Source organism: Chiloscyllium plagiosum, unplaced genomic scaffold (genome assembly GCF_037043375.1).
Source record: "Chiloscyllium plagiosum isolate Xiang-an unplaced genomic scaffold, Cpla_swu_hap1 HiC_scaffold_15, whole genome shotgun sequence".
Lineage (NCBI taxonomy): Eukaryota > Metazoa > Chordata > Chondrichthyes > Orectolobiformes > Hemiscylliidae > Chiloscyllium > Chiloscyllium plagiosum.
Genome location: NW_028270153.1, coordinates 28,013,922 through 28,029,019, shown reverse-complemented (window position 1 = coordinate 28,029,019; position 15,098 = coordinate 28,013,922). Strand labels below are relative to the sequence as shown.

Genomic DNA, 15,098 nt, shown 5'->3' with positions numbered 1-15,098 from the left:
CGTAGGTGGGGAGTACCCTTCCACCGACACCCTCCTTCGACTGACCGAACTGGTCCTCACCCTGAACAACTTTTCTTTCCAATCCTCCCACTTTCTCCAAACAAAAGGAGTAGCCATGGGCACCCGCATGGGCCCCAGCTATGCCTGCCTCTTCGTAGGGTATGTGGAACAATCCATCTTCCGCAACTACACTGGCCCCACCCCCCATCTTTTCCTTCGCTACATTGATGACTGTATCGGCGCTACCTCGTGCTCCCACGAGGAGGTTGAACAGTTCATCCACTACACTAACACCTTCCACCCCAACCTCAAATTCACCTGGACAGTCTCAGACTCCTCCCTCCCCTTCCTAGACCTTTCTGTTTCTATCTCAGGCGACCGAATCAACACGGACATCTACTACAAACCAACCGACTCCCACAGCTACCTGGACTACACCTCCTCCCATCCTGCCCCCTGTAAAAACGCCATCCCATTCTCCCAATTCCTTCGTCTCCGCCGCATCTGCTCCCAGGAGGACCAGTTCAAAATACGTACACAGATGGCCTCCTTCTTCAAGGACTGCAATTTCCCCCCCGACGTGGTCGACGGTGCCCTCCACCGCATCTCCTCCACTTCCCGCTCCTCCGCCCTTGAGCCCCGCCCCTCCAACCGCCACCAGGACAGAACCCCACTGGTCCTCACCTACCACCCCACCAATCTCCATGTACAGCGCATCATCCGCCGTCACTTCCGCCACCTCCAAACAGACCCCAGCACCAAGGATATATTTCCCTCCCCTCCCCTATCAGCTTTCCGTAGAGACCACTCCCTCCGCGACTCCCTTGTCAGATCCACACCCCCCACCGACCCAACCTCCACTCCCGGCACCTTCCCTTGCAACCGCAGGAGGTGCAACACTTGCGCCCACACCTCCCCCCTCACTTCTCTCCAAGGCCCCAAAGGAAACTTCCATATCCGCCACAGATTCACCTGCACCTCCACCCACATCATCTACTGCATCCGCTGCAGCCGGTGTGGCCTCCTCTATATTGGGGAGACAGGCCGCCTACTTGCGGAGCGATTCAGAGAGCACCTCTGGGCCACCCGGATGAACCAACCCAACCAACCTGTAGCACAGCATTTCAACTCCCCCTCCCACTCCACCGAGGATATGCAGGTCATTGGACTCATCCACCGCCAAACCACAACAACCCGACGGTCGGAGGAGGAGCGTCTTATCTTCCGACTGGGAACCCTCCAACCGCAGGGGATGAACTTGGACTTCACCAGTTTCTTCATCCCCCCTCCCCCCACCTTGTCTCAGCCGGATCCCTCCAGCCTGGCACCGCCTTCCTGACCTGCAGTCTTCTTCTTGACCTCTCCGCCTCCATCCTACTCCGACCTATCACCCTCACCTTGACCTCTTTCCACCTATCACATTTCCAACGCCCCTCCTCCAAGTCCCTCCTCCCTACCTTTTATCTTCTCCTGCTGAACACTCTCTGCTCATTCCTGAAGAAGGGCCTGTGCCCGAAACGTCGAATCTCCTGTTCTCTGGATGCTGCCTGACCTGCTGTGCTGTTCCAGCAATAAAGTTTCAACTTTGATCTCCAGCATCTGCAGACCTCACTTTCTCCTCGAACTAACATAAGTATCACTGTCTGAATGTGGCAGATCATCTGTCCATCATGCCAAATCATGTTATGTGGCATACCATCTCAGAGTCAGTGTTAGCACAAAGGCACCAAATATATCTCATAAAGAGGGGCAACGTGCCAGTTGAAATTGGAGGAGTAAGGAAAGCTCTTGGGGAAAAAATTGTAGATATGTGTAAAGAACTTTTGTTTATACCACATGTAGAAAGTTGCATTTAATACCTAATAGATGCTTCCACAAGTTTAGCAGGCCTTAAAAATGTCTCTGTGCTCACAACTTAATCCAAATCACATCACCTGATTTTAAACAATGCATTGATATATTTGGACAAAACTGAAACCAGAATCAGTGCAAAATGTTTTTAGTAGGGATTCCTTTCAAGATAAACCAGCCCCTTTTTGGATGGGTATACCTTGCTATTTTGTCATTCTTTTGTCACATCTCACTAGGGTAGTGTACCAGAAATCAAACTCTGCTATTGTCAGAGTTGCCGCAAAAGTTAAGATTTTTAAAAAGTATTAAAAATCCCCCATTTTAACTGTCTTTTAGACACAGCTTGATAGAAAGCTGTATTTAACAAGAATGACTACTTATTACAAATAATTAAATTCCAGCCGTAAATTAGCAACTTTGCATTGTCAACATTTCCCTTCAAATTAAAACTCAAACCTCCTTATGGAACTCCTCCTACATATAAATAGAGATAGATTTTTAAAAGGTGTTATGCATTGAAGGGAAATATTGGGAAGACAGTTCAGTGGTCCCTGTCCACAGCATTTGCTGAGAGAATTTCTTTGGCCATGGGGACACACTACACTTCAATCTTCCTTCTCAATGTATTTTTACTAGTTTGCAGGCGGCACAGACCAACTGGCTCACACTTATAATGTTTCTGATTTGTTAGTTAAAGGCCAACGCTTACAACAACTGGTGAAGGGAAATGAACTGGTTTTCTTCAGGCTTGAGAAATTTTGTCCTGTAGAGAAGATAGCAATTTTCTTTTCTGTTTGTCTTCTGACCAAACATCCACATCCATGGACTGTTCAGCCACATGGAAGCCAATTGCATGTTTGTTGGCAGACAGAAGGTTTTTGCCCTTGACAACTGATCATCATGCCAGAGACTAAACAGATATATGTTCCAGGTCAAACTCCTTGGTTCCAGCTCATTTTCAGTGTGCTGTCCGACTGCTTCAACAACACCACAGTAAATATCACTTACAATGAGTGTCAGGTAAAAAGTGTAGCAATCCCTTCCACAGCCATTAGTTTTTAAAATAGTCCTTTTCCCACTTCAGTCCACAATCAAAAACACAAAACGTAAGATATAAAGACCATACTTTATAATATCTTTTGCACAGTCTCTAGTATATCTCTGTCCACATTCTGGTGATCAGACCTGCATACTGTACTCCAAGTACGGTCTAACCAAAATTGGATACAGTTTCTTAGAATTTCTTTGCTCTTCTATTATACTGCTCCAGTAACAAAGATGCGAGCCTTCACTTTCACAGCAGAAAGCTTTGTCTTTGCAAAAATGGAGGGGAAGGATAAAATTGCAATTATTGCTCTAGGAGAATGGATCTACCATTTTCACAGGGGAAGGGAATAGAAGCAGTTCATAATTCACACATTCACAGTTCACTGAAGCAGCTATTCATGTAAATCAGCAACTGCCTCGATTCATGTGTGATTTTGGTTAACCAGGTGTGTCAAAAACGATGCATGCAGATTAGACTTAGTATAAGAACATCTGCATTTGGCAGATTTCTTTGAACAGCCAGGGTACCCTTTTGGAAAGTTAATGGATTTGTCCTGTGATGCGTTTGTTGGAGCTCAGGTGCCCTTTGGAACAGTCAGGTGCCTGTTGGGACAGGTAAGATGTGCTTTGGTATTGTTAAAAGTTTTAACCAACTTTGCAAAAAGTGCATCAATTCATTGTAACGATGAAGCTCATTGGAACTGTTAAAAACAATTATCAAAACTGTCGAGAGAAACACTCAAACATATCAAGAAAAACTAAGAGGAATTGTCAAGGGCAACTGACAAAGGGAGCTGTCAAGGTATTTAAAACTTCTGACCTTAGGATGTTTGAAAAATAATGTCCTGGTGTGTTTAAAAAAAGTCTCCTAATTGACCTTGCTGACTACCATTACACATATTAGCATAAAATATTTGATCTCGCAATATTTCATCATCTCAGTCAGGTGCCTGGCTTTTCAAATTGCCTTTCAGTTCCAAGTACTTATGGACTCTTTGAAGTGGGACAATGAATTCCAATGTTTCAATTCCAATCCAAATAAACAGTTGATTAAAACAGTTTGTTTTGAGGGATTATATATTATAAAGAGTGTAAATGTACTGAATGATTTTATATTAATGATTTTAAAATAAAATCTACATGAGATACTTTGAAATTTGTTTTATACAAATTGAGCATGGCTCCTGAGGTAGGTCCAATGTGGACAATGGCTGAATTGTCATGATAGGTACAAGGGAAAAGGTTGGTTGAAGGTAAAACAAGTTGGTAACAGGTGACACTAAGTTGGCGTACACACTAAAAAAGTCATGGGTACGCACAATGGGCCATAGGTTTATATGGAGAGTATTGGGGCCAAGAGGGTCGGCAAAAGGAAATAGATGTGACATGGAGAGTCTGTGTGTTGGTGAGGAGATGTGAGGACTGAGAGCTGAAGATATTTTATGTTTTAATTTTTAAAGAAAATTCAGACATGTCTTCCATCCACCCCTCTTCCACACTTAGCAGCCTTCACATTCATTTTAGAGTCACTTTGCCCAATTCCCAGCAAATCCAACCACCCCAAAATTAAAATTCCAACATCCACGGCACCTTCTCCTGCACTCTGTTTGCAGAGCCAGGAAATATCGGGTTTCTGGATTCCTGACCCGGAGTGACAAGCCAATCATAATGCTCACTGTAATTTTATTATGGGTCGATAAATTGGTACGACAAATTTTTTATGATTTGCTCATGCTTAGATTGCCTTCATTCCTCTACCCCATTTAGCTATTTATTTTCTAAGCAATATATAGTCTCCTTATTTTGCCAAAACACAATATTCCACTCGTAACTATATTAATTTGCCATCACACAAGCCTATTAACATCTTCTTGCAATTTATTGCTATCCTTCTTAGCATTGAATAATCCTCCTAATGTGCTAGATCATTCCATAAACCTAGAAATCGTGTCTTGATTTGAATGTCTAAACTGCTAATGCAAATTGTGGACAACTGTGCTACTTATATTGATCCTTGTGATACCCACATTTCATGTTTCGCTATGGTGAAAAGTTACATTGTACTCCTACTCTGTTTATTGTCTTGAAGCCAACAAACTATCCATTCTGTTAATTTCCCCCTAAATTTGCATTTTCTCACAATATTCCACTTACGAAAGTGGAAGGCCTTTTGGAAATTCAGGTATCTTTCATCTACTATGTCTACTCTTTCCCATTACCTCTTCAAAGAATTCGAAAGGATTGGTCAAGCAAGTCCTGAAACCATGTTGATGATTCAATATTTTATTTTGGTTTCCAGATGCTTTCTATTTCCTCAACGATTCAATTAGTTGCATACTTCTGAAGTTGAATTGAGGGTCCATAGTTCATTATGGAGGAGAAAGTGAGGACTGCAGATGCTGGAGATCAGAGCTTTTTAAGTCTGTGTTGATTCGGTCACCCGAGATAAAAATGGAAAGGTCTAGGAAGGGGAGGGAGGAGTCTGAGACGGTCCAGGTGAATTTGAGGTCGGGTAGAAGGTGTGAAGGGCTTATGCCCGAAACGTCGATTCTCCTGTTCCTTGGATGCTGCCTGACCTGCTGCGCTTTTCCAGCAACACATTTTCAGCTCCATAGTTCATTATGCCTATTCTATCTCATCTTTTCAATAACAAGATGTAAGTAGCTATCTTTAATCGGAATTACAACTTGCCTTCACAAATAATTAACTATTTTACATTATTTATTAGCTGAAATATTGCAAGCCATTTTTTGAGTTATATTTTCCTATTTACATTTGTGATGGAAGCACAGCACTTAATCTCACGCGTAGTCAGGCAAATCAATGCAAATCATTGGACAGAACAGAACCATATACAGAAATAGAAAGGCATGACAAGACAAAATGACTAAGATAATCAACATCAGAGAAGACACCATGACAGACACCTGGGTAAGAAATCTTTCCATCAGGCAGCTTACCACAAAGGCCATACCAGCCAAGGGACTCAACAGGGATGCAAACACAACAGACTTCCGAGCTTCACTAGAATGTATGTTCCAAACTACCAACCGAAGAGACACAGCAAGCAGTCAGACAAACCATTGTACCCTTCCTAACAAAGAAGAGACAATTGAACAATCTCAACACCAAAGACAGAGAAGCCCTAAAAACACTCAAAAATGACAAGAACATAATCATAGCACCAGTGCATAAGGGCAGAATGATGGTTATCATACACAAGACCGAATACATTCAGAAAATATAGAAACTACTTGAAGATACCAACACCTATTTACAGAGGGAATGTGACTCCATGCAACAACTAACCAATAAAATACATAACACACTACGGAATCCACAAAAAGAACTAACTAATAACCAGGATTGATCTACAAAGGATGAAATCAGAAAGCAACAACACCCCAAGAGTTTACACATTACTCAAAGTACACAAACCAGCCATACCACTTAGACCCATTGTAGCACTCCTGGAACTCCATCACTTAAATTGGCAAAAGGAATCTCTTTTGGGGTAGAAGTGACCTGTACAAGAAGGACAGACTGCACCTAAGTTGGAAGGGGACTAATATACTGCTAGGGAAATTTGCTAGAACTGCTTGGGAGGATTTAAACTAGTAAGGTTGTGGGGGGGGGGACCCAGGGAGATAGTGAGGAAAGAGATCAATCTGAGACTGGTATAGTTGAGAACAGAAGTGAGTCAGTCAGGGCAGGCAGGGACAAGGTAGGACTAATAAACTGCATTTATTTCAATGCAAGGGGCCGAACAGGGAAGGCAGATGAACTCAGGGCATGGTTAGGAACATGGGACTGGGATATCATAGCAATTACAGAGAGATGGCTCAGGGATGGGCAGGACTGGCAGCTTAATGTTCCAGGATACAAATGCTACAGGAAGGATAGAAAGGGAGGCAAGAGAGGAGGGGGAGTGGCATTTTTGATAAAGGACAGCATTACAGCTGTGCTGAGGGAGGATATTCCCAGAAATACATCCAGGGAAGTTACTTGGGTGGAACTGAGAAATAAGGAAGTGATGATCTCCTTATTGGGATTGTATTATAGACCCCCTAATAGTCAGAGGGAAATTGAGAACAAACTTGTAAGGAGATCTCAGTTATCTGTAAGAATAATAGGGTAGTTATGGTAGGGGATTTTAACTTTCCAAGCATCAACTGGGATTGCCATAGTGTTAAAGGTTTAGATGGAGAGGAATTTCTTAAGTGCGTACAAGACAATTTTCTGATTCAGTATGTGGATGTACCTACTAGAGAAGGTGCAAAACTTGACCTATTCTTGGGAAATAAGGCAGGGCAGGTGACTGAGGTGTCAGTGGGGGAGCACTTTGGGGCCAGTGACCATAATTTTATTTGTTTTAAAATAGTGATGAGAAAAGGATAGACCAGATAAAAGTTGAAGTTCTAAATTGGAGAAAGGCCAATTTTGACGGTATTAGGCAAGAACTTTTGAAAGCTGATTGGAGGCAGATGTTCACAGGTAAAGGGATGGCTGGAAAATGGGAAGCCTTCAGAAATGAGATAACAAGAATCCAGAGAAAGTATATTCCCGTCAGGGTGAAAGGGAAGGCTGGTAGGTATAGGGAATGCTGGATGACTAAAGAAATTGAGGGCTTGGTTAAGAAAAAGAAAGAAGCATATGTCAGCTATAGACAGGATAGATCGAATGAATCCTTAGAAGAGTATAAAGGCAGTAGGAGGATACTTAAGAGGGAAATCAGGAGGGCAAAAAGGGGACATGAGATAGCTTTGACAAATAGAATTAAGGAGAATCCAAAGGGTTTTTACAAATACATAAAGGACAAAAGGGTAACTGGGGAGAGAATAGGGCCCCTCAAAGATCAGCAAGGCAGCCTTTGTGTGGATCCACAGAAAATGGGGGAGATACTAAATGAATATTTTGCATCAGTATTTACTGTGGAAAAGGATATGGAAGATATAGACTGTACGGAAATAAATGGTGACATCTTGCAAAATGTCCAGATTACAGAGGAGGAAGTGCTGGATGTCTTGAAACGGTTAAAGGTGGATAAATCCCCAGGACCTGAACAGGTGTACCCGAGAACTCTGTGGGAAGCTAGAGAAGTGATTGCTGGGCCTCTTGCTGAGATATTTGTATCATTGTTAGTCACAGGTGAGGTGCCGGAAGACTGCAGGTTGGTAAACGTGGTGCCACTGTTTAAGAAGGGCGGTAAAGACAAACCAGGGAACTATAGACCTCAGTGGTGGGCAAGTTGTTGGAGGGAATCCTGAGGGACAGGATGTACATGTATTTGGAAAGACAAGGACTGATTAGGGATCGTAAACATGGCTTTGTGCATAGGAAATCATGACTCACAAACTTGACTGATTTTTTGAAGAAGTAACAAAGAAGATTGATGAGGGCAGAGCAGTAGATGTGTTCTTTATGGACGTCAGCAAGGCGTTCGACAAGGTTCCCCATGGGAGACTGATCAGCAAGGTTAGATCTTATGGAATACAGGGAGAACTAGCCATTTGGATACAGAACTGGCTCAAAGATAGAAGACAGAGGGTGCTGGTGGAGGATTGTTTTTCAGACTGGAGGCCTGTGACCAGTGGAGTGCCACAAGGATCGGTGCTGGGTCCTCTACTTTTTGTCATTTACATAAATGATTTGGATGCGAGCATAAGAGGTACAGTTAGTAAGTTTGCAGATGACATCAAAATTGGAGGTGTAGTGGACAGCGAAGAGGGATACCTCAGATTACAACAGGACCTGGACCAGATGGGCCAATGGGCTGAGAAGTGGCAGATGGAGTTTAATTCAGATAAATGCGAGGTGCTGCATTTTGGGAAAGCAAATCTTAGCAGGACTTATACACTTAATGGTATGGTTCTGGGGGGTGTTGCTGAACAAAGAGACCTTGGAGTGTAGGTTCATAGCTCCTTGAAAGTGCAGGTAGATAGGATAGTGAAGAAGGTGTTTGGTATGCTTTCTTTTATTGGTCAGAGTATTGAGTACAGGAGTTGGGAGGTCATGTTGCGGCTGTACAGGACATTGGTTAGGCCACTGTTGGAATATTGCATGCAATTCTGGTCTCCTTCCTATCGGAAAGATGTTGTGAAACTTGAAAGGGTTCAGAAAAGATTTACAAGGATGTTGCCAGGGTTGAAGGATTTGAACTTTCGGGAGAGGCTGAACAGGCTGGGGCTGTTTTCCATGGAGCGTTGGAGGCTGAGGGGTGACCTTATAGAGGTTTACAAAATTATGAGGGGCATGTATAGTATAAATAGATGAAGTGTTTTCCCTGGGGTCAGGGAGTCCAGAACTAGAGGGCATAGGTTTAGGGTGAGAGGGAAAAGATATAAAAGAGACTTAAGGGGCAACGTTTTCACGCAGATGGTGGTACGTGTATGGAATGAGCTGCCAGAGGATGTGGTGGAGGCTGGTACAATTGCAACATTTAAGAGGCATTTGGATGGGTGTATGAATAGGAAGGATTTGGAGAGATATGGGCCGGGTGCTGGCAGGTGGGACTAGATTGGGTTGGGATATCTGGTCGGCATGGACGGGTTGGACCGAAGGGTCTGTTTCCATGCTGTACATCTCTATGACTCTATGACTCTAAGAACTTCAACAAAAACTAAAGCATCTTATCAGCAGATCCAAATATTCCATACAGTCATCACAGGAATTTATAGACAGCATCAAGAACATAAACACAGCATCCATGGACTCCATCAACAGGCACATTGACCTCAACCCAATATACTGGCCACTACAATGAACAACTGGAACCGGCAACTGGAAGCAGCCCAAACAGAACCAAATAAATTCCAGAAGACACCATACAGCAGCACTTCACAGGAGGCTCCAATGAACTGATGGTTTCACCTAGACGGAGGACAAAATGTCTGCAAATCAACTTCCAAACTCAGCAAACATACCCACAATCACGACAACCAACATCCAAGCTACAAATCTTTACATAAACCATGAATAAGTGACCCAAAGATTCGAGTTAAACAGGTGATCAACCTGCTCTGACCGAACCTTCTGTTTCTGACCTTGCTCGCTATTTCACTGAGGTAAACACTCTTATTCCACTTTTCATGCATACAGCCTTGACATTGTCTAGTCTTTAGCAATTGAGAAGTTAACCAACAGCAAGTATCATAGGTGTGTCACATCAATTGACATTAGTTGACTTTGCCTCATTCGAGCTGCTTGCTTTCTTTGGAAGGAGGGCTCTCTCTCAGTCTTAACAAACCTTGACCCCAGGCCAGCCTGCTCATGGTAGCTCATGTAAGCTATTTCTTGTAGGTTTTGTGTTGTCCAGTCAGCTGAATGACATTCACACACCCTTTGGTCAACTTATTTTGTTTTGCCAATAAATGCTAAACATCCAGTGACCTGCATCTGGTTTTGACAGGATTCCATCTAGACACACTGTGTCACCAGTTCAGTACACTACCTCCTAACTATAGCAATTAATTTAAACATACACATCCCTTCAGAAAACAAGCCACCACCTGATCAACTGGCCTTACAATAGGGCAACATTCATGTCTTTTCTTACTCATTTCAGCTGAGCCAGCCTACAGGACTTTCACTGAAATGTGCTCATATGTTCATTACTCTTATTTTAGGATTTAACATGCCCCCTAAAATTCTGGAAGCTGGATTGAAAATAATCCAGACTAGTGGGGTGCAAGGTTTCCCAATGAGCACTGTATTTATAATGAATTTGGATGTTCTCAATCTAGTTGTTCATGTTGACAGGCTTACAACTCAGAAGGAAATGTCTGCCATTAACTGGGAATCTCACTCACAGAGACTGCACAACTGTTGTTGTGGGAAATGGAGACATGTCACACTGTCGATGTATGTTATAATATGGTTGACAAATTTAAAGTCTGCAACTGTTGCACTATATCTGGCCTGTGACATACTGAGGCTATCACAAGGAGCTAGATTTTATTCCAATGCAACACTGAAAATACATGGCACTGTGGAAGAAAAATAATTAAGAAACCAAGCACTCTGGGTCATGTTACACTCAACCCTACCTAGGACCCTCCCCTCCCATTATCACAGGTGGTGTGGGGACGCTATCTGCTACCCCGATACAGCGCTATCATTTGTAAACGATGACGAACAGCTGAGTTACTCCCCTTCACCTCATATTCCAGAGACAAATTGCTGAGTCCTAATATTTGCCTCCTCTTGTAAAATGCTGAACCTGATCTCGTGACCCGAGAATCAGTGAAACTGTTCAAAGTTCTCCAAAGCAAAAAGGAAAATCTAGCCTGAGGCATTTAAAATGCAAAGAATTCCAGTCACCAATACTACTGTCAACTTGATAATCATTAAAATCAAGAACAACTGCCAGGAACAATTTTAACCTTCAACTTTCTTAGAGAAATATCTGCTGGAGAACAATGGTAAATGGGTTGTTATAAATGGACTGCAACAATTTTGTGAGCTGCAGTTCACATATTCATGATAATTCTAGTGAATCTTTATGTTCAGTGTGAGAAGATTGGTTAGCATACACTGTACCCTTTTTGCTTCTGTATGCTGATACAACAATGGATCAGTTAATTTTTTCAGCAATTGTCATGTCTACCAAAAGACTAATCAATTTTGGATAATCCTGTGGAAAATTATATTTTTTTCTCTGGGAGCATACGGTTTAAAACTTGAGTAAGTAATATCTTTATCAGGTAGTTTTAATAAATTATATGTACAAGTTGACAAAAGACAAATCATTTCTCAGGCGTGCAAAGAAGGTAATTATGAAGATAATGCAGTCATTGATATAATCAAAAAATGAGGACAGCATTTTATGTAAATTTTTTCAAAACCATTTTCCACTTTTGCCATAAAACCTTTTTTCAGATCCACAATGAATTGTTAATGTTGGCATCGCCTACCTGCACACTTGGTTCTTGTTGTAAGAGGGGGACCTGGAGGTCCTGTCCCACCATCCCCCGGTCGTGTCAGTAGCACTCGAATTTCATATTCCACATCCGGATCAAGATGCCATAATTTGTAGGTTGGAGAATCCACAATGTGCGTTTCAGCCCAATTTCCTGTAGTGGTCCGGTACTCGACTTCTTTCAGGATGATAGGACCATCTCCTATTATGGAATTTGCATTGGGTTTGATCCATAAGTAAGTGGCACCAACAGCCAAAAGCTCAGGTGGAGCAATGGGTGTGGGTGGATCTGAAATATAAAAAGGTAATTGGCTCAGTAGCTGTTAGGCAGGTACAAAGCATTATAATCTAGATTGTAAAGAAATGCAGTTAATTTTTCTCAAGGTGTGTTCTGCAGTTTAGATTGCGAATAATGTACTTGCAGTGATCAATGTATCACATTGTACCAGGCTGAACAGAGAGAGAAAAAAATAAATTGGAAGAGCAACCAACCTCTGGCCATACTGAAAGATACTGGCAATATTTGTTTACCTCCCTCACATTATGTACTTGATCTTTTGCACTTCACCAATATCAAATATGCAACTTAAGAGTACAGTATATCATTCTCAGAAATCTACATTCTGCCATTTAAAAAGTAGCCAAGTTGTTTAATGTGCTATCTTCAATTGCTGCAACCTGAAAAGAACAATCTAATGGTGAGCAAAACTGTGAGTTTTCATGAGAGCTACACACACTTCAAGAATAGCACTGGTGACATTACAGATGTAGCTCTCCACTTATTTAAATCTCTGAAATAGTATTCCCAAGTCATACATTTATAAGGAATAGTGAAAGCACACATTAAATAAATCAGGAGTAGCAGGAATCATTGTCAATTGCTTCACAATACTCTGAAGTTTTCACAGGAAACATTTCTGTAATATTTTGCTGAGCAAGGTTATACAATAAGATAACTAACATGAATAATGATATGGTAGTACAGAACAAAAACAATGCTAAAAGGAGACAAGAAATTAGAGCTTATGCAATTCAAAACAAAGTGGCAGATCTGATCCAAAATAAGCTGAGAGACAGAACCCAGACTCTGATGATTCTGAGACTGGACATCTGTTTGTAGAGGGGTTCCATAGGTCTGGTTCTGGGGCCCTTGTTGTTTGTAGTGCAGAGAAATGATTTGGATTTAAATGTACAGGGTATGATTAAGAAATTCACAAAAGACACAAGAATTTATAGGATCATAAATAGTGAGGACAATAGACATAAACTGCCGAAGGAAATCAATGGACTGGTCAACAGGACAGAGCAGTAACAAATAGAATTTGGGAAAAGCAGGAGGTAATGCACTTGTGAGGATTAGCAAGGCAAGAGATTACATTATGAATGGTCAGCCCCGAGAAAGTACTGAAGATCATAGAGACCTTGGAGTGCATATTCATAAGTCCTTGAATGTAGCTGGGCAAGTAAATAAGGTGCTTCAGATGATATTTGAGATAGTTCCCTTTGTTAGTCCAGGCATTATACACAGGTGCAGGGAGGTTATGATGGTACTGTGTATAATGCTTGTTAGATCATTACATGATTACTGCTTGCGTTTCTGGTCACCACATTATAGAAAGGACATGATTGCACTCGAGAGGATGGAGAGGAGATTCACCAGGATGCTGTCTGGGCTGGAGCATTTGAACTGTGAGGAAAGATTGTAGATGGTGGGAATGTTTTCCTTGAAGTAACAAAGATTGGGAAAGAACTTAAAAGTGGTGCAGAACATTATAAGGAGTATAAATAAGGTGGATAAGGAAGTCACTTTTTCCCATTTTTAGAAGGATTAAGAGCCAAGGTTTAAAAGGTAGAAAGCTAAGAGGGGAGGTGAGGAAAATCTTTCAGCCAGAGGGTAGTGGAAGTCTGGAACTCAGTGCCTGAAAATGTGGTTAAGTCAAACATTCTCAAACATTTAACTAGTATGTCGATATTCACTTGCATTGCCACAGCCTCCAGGTTTATGGACCAAGTGTAGAAAATTAGGATTCATTTTATTGACTGACATGGACATTTTAGACCAAATGCCCTCCTCCTGTGCTGGAACAGTCCCTGAGTCTACACATCAAAGCTTTTTATCTGGCATTCATCAGGACTAGGATGCAAGAAACAGACTTGAGGAATGAAATACAAATTTGTATAACATGAGAAGAGTGGCTGGCTGGTTGGACTTTTATGACACGGAAAGGCAGTAGGAACAGTTAACTATCAATATTAGTCCTCACTATCGACAGATAGACGATAATTAGAAAAGGAGATGCAGTAGGAATGCAGCAGAGATTGCCAGTCTTGTGGCCCCTTTCCCAATTTAACTGCTTGCCAAAGTTCATACCATCTGTAAAAGACCATCGTGCACTCAAAAAACTACTATCTGCCTGGAGCTGTACTGCATGGTTCCTGACACTTGACCTGAATATGGCAGACATGGAGAAATTGACAGTTGCTTTGGTGTCAGAGATCTGAGGAGGCTATGCTAGAAGGGGTGATGCAGAGGAGAGCCGTCCTTTTCCCTGAGGATAGTAGCCATGATGTGGAGGTGTCTACGTTGGACTGGGATGGACAAAGTTAAAAAGCTGAGGATGGACAGTGCAGTCCACAACACCAGACCATGCCAGTCTTGTCTGAGATTTCCACCTGGGTCAGTGTAGATTCAGGTGTTCAGATGCATGTACAACAATGCAAGGAGAAGAGCAATGACATTCTCAACTCTGCCAATGTTCAGTGTCATTACCCTCTCTTGGAGAACTCACATTCAGCCTACCTCTGACAATGTATCCTCCTCCCTCCGAGCTCACAGTGTACCAGTCTCACTACTGTCAGAAAGCTGGTTCCTTTTTTCTAAAAGCTTTTCCTTTTCTCAAGGATACTGTGTCCTTGGTTCTTTTCAGAGGGAATATGAATGCTCCCGGTGTCAATTAGACTGGTTTCGTACAGAGATTAAACAGATGAGACTTCGGGCCAACGTGGTCATGTTTTAGAAGTGACCTGTATAATACAAAGGGAACGGTTGCTCTCTAGCTGAGCAGTTCAGTCCAGAACTAGTTGGGAGTTAAAAAGTGAGCTGTATGGAAACTCTCTCTCTTCTTTTATCCTTCTAACTTCAACCTGTAAGCATTTGTTCAATTTATACTGTTTTTTAAGGGAGTTTGCTTATTGGGACTGTTGTATATATTCTCAACAGCATAATTAAGTCAATTATGGATAGGCTGGGTTCTGTACGGGTTCTTTATTCTGTGCCTTGTGT

General features: G+C 42.1%; 1 protein-coding gene across 7 annotated transcripts in view; it reads right to left on the bottom strand.

Annotated features, from left to right (window-relative positions):
* Positions 1–15,098, bottom strand: part of ptprt (protein tyrosine phosphatase receptor type T) — a 1,424,809-nt gene that overhangs the window by 725,452 nt on the left and 684,259 nt on the right. For all 7 annotated transcript variants that reach the window (XM_043710562.2, XM_043710557.2, XM_043710558.2 and 4 more), the window contains one exon: positions 11,811–12,104. In XM_043710562.2, the coding sequence (XP_043566497.1) occupies positions 11,811–12,104 (294 nt within the window). The remainder of the gene's footprint in view (positions 1–11,810; positions 12,105–15,098) is intronic.